At 39.4% G+C, this 5,878-nt stretch overlaps 1 protein-coding gene across 1 annotated transcript in view; it reads right to left on the bottom strand.

The window, feature by feature from the left end:
• ABCA12 (ATP binding cassette subfamily A member 12) overlaps window positions 1-5,878 on the bottom strand; it is a 226,544-nt gene that overhangs the window by 169,522 nt on the left and 51,144 nt on the right. Inside the window, 2 exon segments of the mRNA XM_029284752.1 lie at window positions 3,564-3,686; window positions 4,850-5,028. Of these exon segments, the coding sequence (XP_029140585.1) occupies window positions 3,564-3,686; window positions 4,850-5,028 (302 nt within the window).

The raw sequence follows: 5,878 nt of genomic DNA, 5'->3' as shown, positions 1-5,878 counted from the left end.
GACTGGCTCCTTACCCAGATTCTGCCGCCTTTCCAGCAATCCTTCTGGCTCTTCCTCCGCTGCCACCACGTGCAGTCCAAAGAAGGAAAGAGGTTTGTGGGCAGTCCCACAAACCAAAGAAGTTCAACCAATCAATTCAAACTTCGTGAGAAGTTTGAATTGATTGGTTGAATTTTTTTTAGCCCTACTTTTTTTTTCCTGGACTGCAAATAGTGGCTGAGGACAGGGAGCCGCAGGAGACGGCTGAAAGAGCCGCATGCGGCTCCGGAGCCGCGGGTTGCCGACCCGTGCACTAACCCATCGCCATACAGGCAGGGAAGATACTGTATGTTGTGGACCCCATCAGTTAAAGAATTTCGACTGGTGGGGTCTAAGAAGAGAGCCTTCTCTGCCATTGTTCCCTGCCCTGTGGAACATCTTGCCCTGGAGACTAGATAGGCCTCCATTTTCCTAGCCTTTTAGAAGCGCTTCAAGGCTTGGATTTGCCAACTGGCATGGGGACAGTGGTGGGATACAGCCGGTTCACATCGGTTTGGTAGAACCGGTAGCTAAATTTTGTTGAGTTCGGAGAACCAGCTGAACCCATGCTGCTTCTGGAAGTCCGTTCTAGGCCTCGAGGGCCTGGAGGAGGTCTCCCAGGCCTAGAACGGCCCACCGGAAGTGTGTGGATGTCACTTCCGGAAGTCCATTCTAGGCCTGGTGGAGGCCTCCCAGGCCTAAAACGGCCCACCGGAAGTGCATAGATGTAACTTCCAGAAGTCTGTTCTAGGCCTCAGAGGCCAAGGCCTGCATCCACGCAGAGAACCGGATGTTCAGGTATTTGAATCCCACCACTGCATGGGATCTATCATGCAATCATGGGGGGGGGAATGTTGTGGGTTAAAGGCACTCCCTCTGCCTTTTAACATTTCAATTGTTCCATTTATCTCTGTTTCAATTCAGTTTTTAATTTTGTTTTTAACTATGGCTTTTATATGATGTTTTGTTTGCAATCCATCCAGAGTTAACCAAGTGTGATGGGTGATACGGAAATTTGATAATTAAAAAAATAAATAAATTAGCCAGTTTTGCATCGTAGGGACACGGGCGATGGATTGCGGGGCTCCGCACTCCCCATGGCTGATTTCGCCCTGCCAGGGGACCCTAAATGGGTCTAAAGTCGCCCTGGAGAGGCAATAAAGGAGGAGCCCCCCCTGGATCACAGAAAGATGGTGGTCAATCCGTTTGATCCGGGAGAAGCCCTCCAAATTCACAGGAGAAAGGCTAGTTGCACCTCGGTGACTAGCCCAAGCTACCGGCAGCCAAAGTCCAAAAGCACCAACTAGAACAACTGTAAACAGCGTGTTTGAAACTGGGTGAGAATATCGATCTTTTTTCTTCTGTGTTGCAACTAATTTCCTGGGAAAGATCTCCAAGAAGCAAAAATCCTCTGAAAGTGAGAAGGAAGGGGATCGCAGCTCTAATTTTTATGGGGAACAGAAACATATTGAAATGGAATTTAATATAAAGCTATAGTCTGGATAAATCTGAAAACTGTGGAAATTGTTAAGATTTTCCCTTTGAAAGAGTATTGATGAAATTACAAGAAAATATTTTTTTTCTTTTAAAAGTGGGAAAATGAACAGTTACTGACACCTAGTGGTGGATTAGAGCATAAAACTATAGCTGCCTTGACTCAGAAACTGGCAAGACGCCCAGAAACAGATAACAACCTGCTGCTTTGATCCTCAGCAATTCTCAGCTAAACAGAGAACAGCTGGGAACAGAGGAGAGAAAATACATTGGGCTATCTAATACAGAGTGAGATCTATAATTGTTGCAAAAAATGCTGACCTTCTTTAGGCTCAAGAATTGTTTGCAGAGAAAGAAAAGCCTTGACTTTTGGCTACTCTCCTAGGGGAGAAGCTACTGAATTGCTCCTGGGTGGTTGAACATTTTGGACTGCAAATTTTGGTTGATTAGTAATTGTAAGACCCCTGAGCAGAGGAACCGTTATAAAATATTGCTCTTAGTGGTAGATTGACAATTGGAAACACATTGGACTATAAAGACCACACATAAAGATAAGAACTATACAAGAATTTGTTGTTTGGACCTTAAGATTGGTTGGCTGGATAAAACTAATATATGGGGATTGTGGTACTTGTGAAAGATTATTCAAAGGGGGGAGATAAAATGGATGTTGCGTACCTAACTAAAAGTGGTAGGAAACCATACCCAAGTTTTTTTCTGAAGCTCCCAGCCTGGAATATCGGAAATCTGCAGGAGTAATACTTCAAGACAAGGCAAATATCTTCCAGAAGGAAATGCATGCAATGCTGCAACTAATTGAAATGACAATTGTTTCAAATCATGAGATTAAAAATAATTTTGATAACATAAATGAGCACATCTTTAATCTAAGCTCACAACTAAAAAACCCTCAGAAAATGATGATAAAGAATGAACAAATAAATCAGACAATAGAATACAAATCAGAGGAAAGTGACCCCAAAGATGGAGGCTACAAACGAAAGGAAGTACAGCTTAGCACAGGCAAAGAAAAATCTGCAAGATTCTGTTATAATATTGGAAAAGGAAAAGGCATTTTATCTTTCAGGACTTCAAAATAAACTAGAGGATAAGAAAAAAGATCTGACAAAATGGATTATAGAGACACCAGGAGTACTACTAGAGTTTGGGAGACAAAAAATGAAAAGAGAAATTGAGGGAGAAGGAAAATGGAAGCTCTTTAATGAATATAAAGGGGCAAAACTCCCCCTCAAAAGTACTCCATCTAATCTGTCTTCCCCAGCTCTAATTACATTTATAAAAATACAGGAATAATTCTCTGGCAAACTGAATACACTGACTCAGAAAGTTGTCTGGCAAAAGAAGGCTAAAGTTAGATTCAAGAGATCAGATGATTTGACTTACCAGATGGAATACTATATAACTAACTTGTTTGAATATGGCTAAAAGAATAGATAGATTTTGGATATAAATGGGTTCTATAGTAAGAGGGATGTGATTTATAAATAGTATAATACCTTTGTTTTTTTTTTACATTATAAGAAATATAAAAATACTGGGATGGCTTATGTGAGCGGAATGTCTGGACATTTAAATGTAATTAATTTTGAGAAAATTATAATTGATAAGAATGTTTTGAATATTGAGGGGAAACTAAGCTTAAATAAGAACGTCGAAAACAGGACCTATGGTGATTTAATAAAATGACTCTTCACAACTGAAATATAAGCTGATTAGAAAAGATGTTATACACTGATGTTAATGTTAATGTATAAACACTAAAAAAATATTTATATTTAACTTTGTATGTGTTGAAAGTACTAAGAATTGTATTTACTCAATGTTAGCAAAAGGAAAATACTATTGGAAGAAGAGAAGATCAAGGAAATGTATCACTAGCTAGTATGTTGATTATGGAATCATAGAAATTACCTATTATTAATTGTTATTAAATATATGACCCCAGACCACACATTTACCAAGCACTAAAGATTGTTATTGTAAAAAATTAATAAAATATATTAAAAAATAAATAAATAAATTAGCATTACTTAGGTCTCTGATAAAGCACAACAAACGGACTAGTCTCACCTTGTTCTGAACAGCTCAAAGTAGATAACCAGCTAGTCATATTTAGGATCATTTGGGAACTATTTTCCCTCTTCATAAATAACCTTTAAAACAAGAAAAGAAAAATCCTGAGTATGATCATGCAATGAAATCAGGCATGAGCCAATCCTGGCTCATAGCACAGTTTTCCAAGTAAGAGACATGCACTATGATATGCACTTTTTAAAAAGTGTTTAAACAATGTCTCTGAAAAAATCCTGAAAGAACTAGAATTCATAGCCACAGGAAAAAAACCACATTAAATCACAGGTGTCAAACTCCCGATGTCATGTGATGTGTCACAATGTATCGTGACTTCTTTCCCATTGCCAGCAATGGGGTGGGCCCAGTTTTAGCGTGACACATCCGGCCCATGGGCCGGCAGTTTGACAACCCTGCATCAAATTTACAGCCAGTCCCTTGCTCCACTTCTAACCTTTTTCAGCTGTAAAAAAAATTTTTATGGTACCATGAAAGACCCAGAAGGGACTGGTTTAAAAGCAGCTTTCTCACCTGTGCCTTTCTCATATAATGCAACACCAGTGAAATTGTATATGAAGAGGCGTTTGGGAAAATGTTACAGTATGTATTAATTTGTTTCTCATTTTTATTTCAGTGAATCCCTCCCACATACTTTTTTCTTCTTTTCCCCACTGCAGGTGGGGGAGGGAGTCCCTAACTGCAAGGACCTCTCCAGGCAGTTGCAGGAGTCAATACTGATTTGAATGCAAAAAAAAAAAAAAGAATTTGACAGTATGGGAGCTGTCGAAGAAATAAATTTCTTCTAACCCATGCCTGAGGCATTTCAGGAAGAGAAAACAGCAGCTGCCAAGAGACAGCCACTAGTGAAACCATGCCACCAAAAGCAAACAAGAAAAATGGGATAATGAAAACAAAATCAACTGCACTCATTTGGTTCAATGTTCTGTTCATTATAAAGTGGAGGCATATTTCTTCATAAATATAATAATGCAGGCCTTTTTTGCTGCCAAATTTAATTTCACCATGCATAAAAAAATCGTAGGGCTTGTCTATAAATTCACTATAAAATGATCACATTTTCCTACCTTATTTTAATTTCATATGGAAGTAATCACCATTCATTATGGAATAATTGGACACAAATTGATGTTTTTTAAAAAATTATCTCAGTTCATCAAAACTGGGTTCATTTGTATAACAGTCAAAAATACTGTGCACAACATTTTTGAGCTTCCATCTCTTTTACCTTTTCCTGCTGTGAAGGGTATCAACCATATCTCTTACTGTAGTGGCACCATGAATGATATCTGGAGCCATCAGGAAGAGGTTCCATATAGAAGTTTCATTCTGCACTTGGGAGATGAGTGATAAAAATGTTCCAACTTCCTGGACAAAAGCCATCTGATAAGAAGGATCCTTCTGTAACTAGAAAGAGAAGCGAAAGAACATCTTCTAAAATATGAGTATAGGTAATCCTTGAGTTAAGACTGGTCACTTAATGACTGTTTGATGGACCTCCCCCTCCCCAGAGATACTTATGATATTTGTGGACTTCTGACAACTGCACAACCCTCATCACATGATCACATTTTGGCCATTTGGCAACCAGTTCACCTTTACAGCAATTTGTACATTCCATCATCACCTGACTCCAATTTGTTACATTTTTTGACTGTTTATTTCCAGTTTCCAGCAAAAAATACCAACTGGAGAAAATGACTTCGCTTGATGATCCTGGCATTCACTTATCATCCACCACATACATCGTTCTCAGGTTACATCCATTCATTCAGTGACCGTTCAAAGCTATTACAGTGCTGAACAAGGGGGACTTAAGGCCGATTCTCAAAGTTGCAGCCATTGCAGCGATTGCAACTCAAGTGCTTGGTAACTGGTTCACTGGCTACCTTCATCTTATCCCCACTCCCAGAATGAGACAGCTGTAAGTTGCCACAATTATTGCCACAATAGCTTTGTATTTGTGTTTTCCTCTCTACGCTAAAATATCAATCACAAGGCATACAAAATAACTGATACTGTTAGCATCCATTGTGTCAGGTGACTAGGGATGTATAAGATCAGAATATGGCTTTTTGACTGTTGCAGCTTTATCCAAACACTATTTTCCCCCTCCTCACCTGCCACCACTCTGCTATTGCAATACAGCAGCACTGTGCTGTGGGCCCAGAATTGTGCATAGTGCTAGATTGCTCATCTATTAATACTGTAAATCTAGTGGTGGGATTCATCCGGTTCACTCCACTTCAGCAGAACC

Source organism: Protobothrops mucrosquamatus, unplaced genomic scaffold, assembly GCF_001527695.2.
Source record: "Protobothrops mucrosquamatus isolate PMUCROS unplaced genomic scaffold, P.Mucros_1.0 scaffold899, whole genome shotgun sequence".
NCBI lineage: Eukaryota > Metazoa > Chordata > Lepidosauria > Squamata > Viperidae > Protobothrops > Protobothrops mucrosquamatus.
Note: the sequence above shows the minus strand (reverse complement) of the source record. Positions and strands in the feature narration are given on the sequence as shown.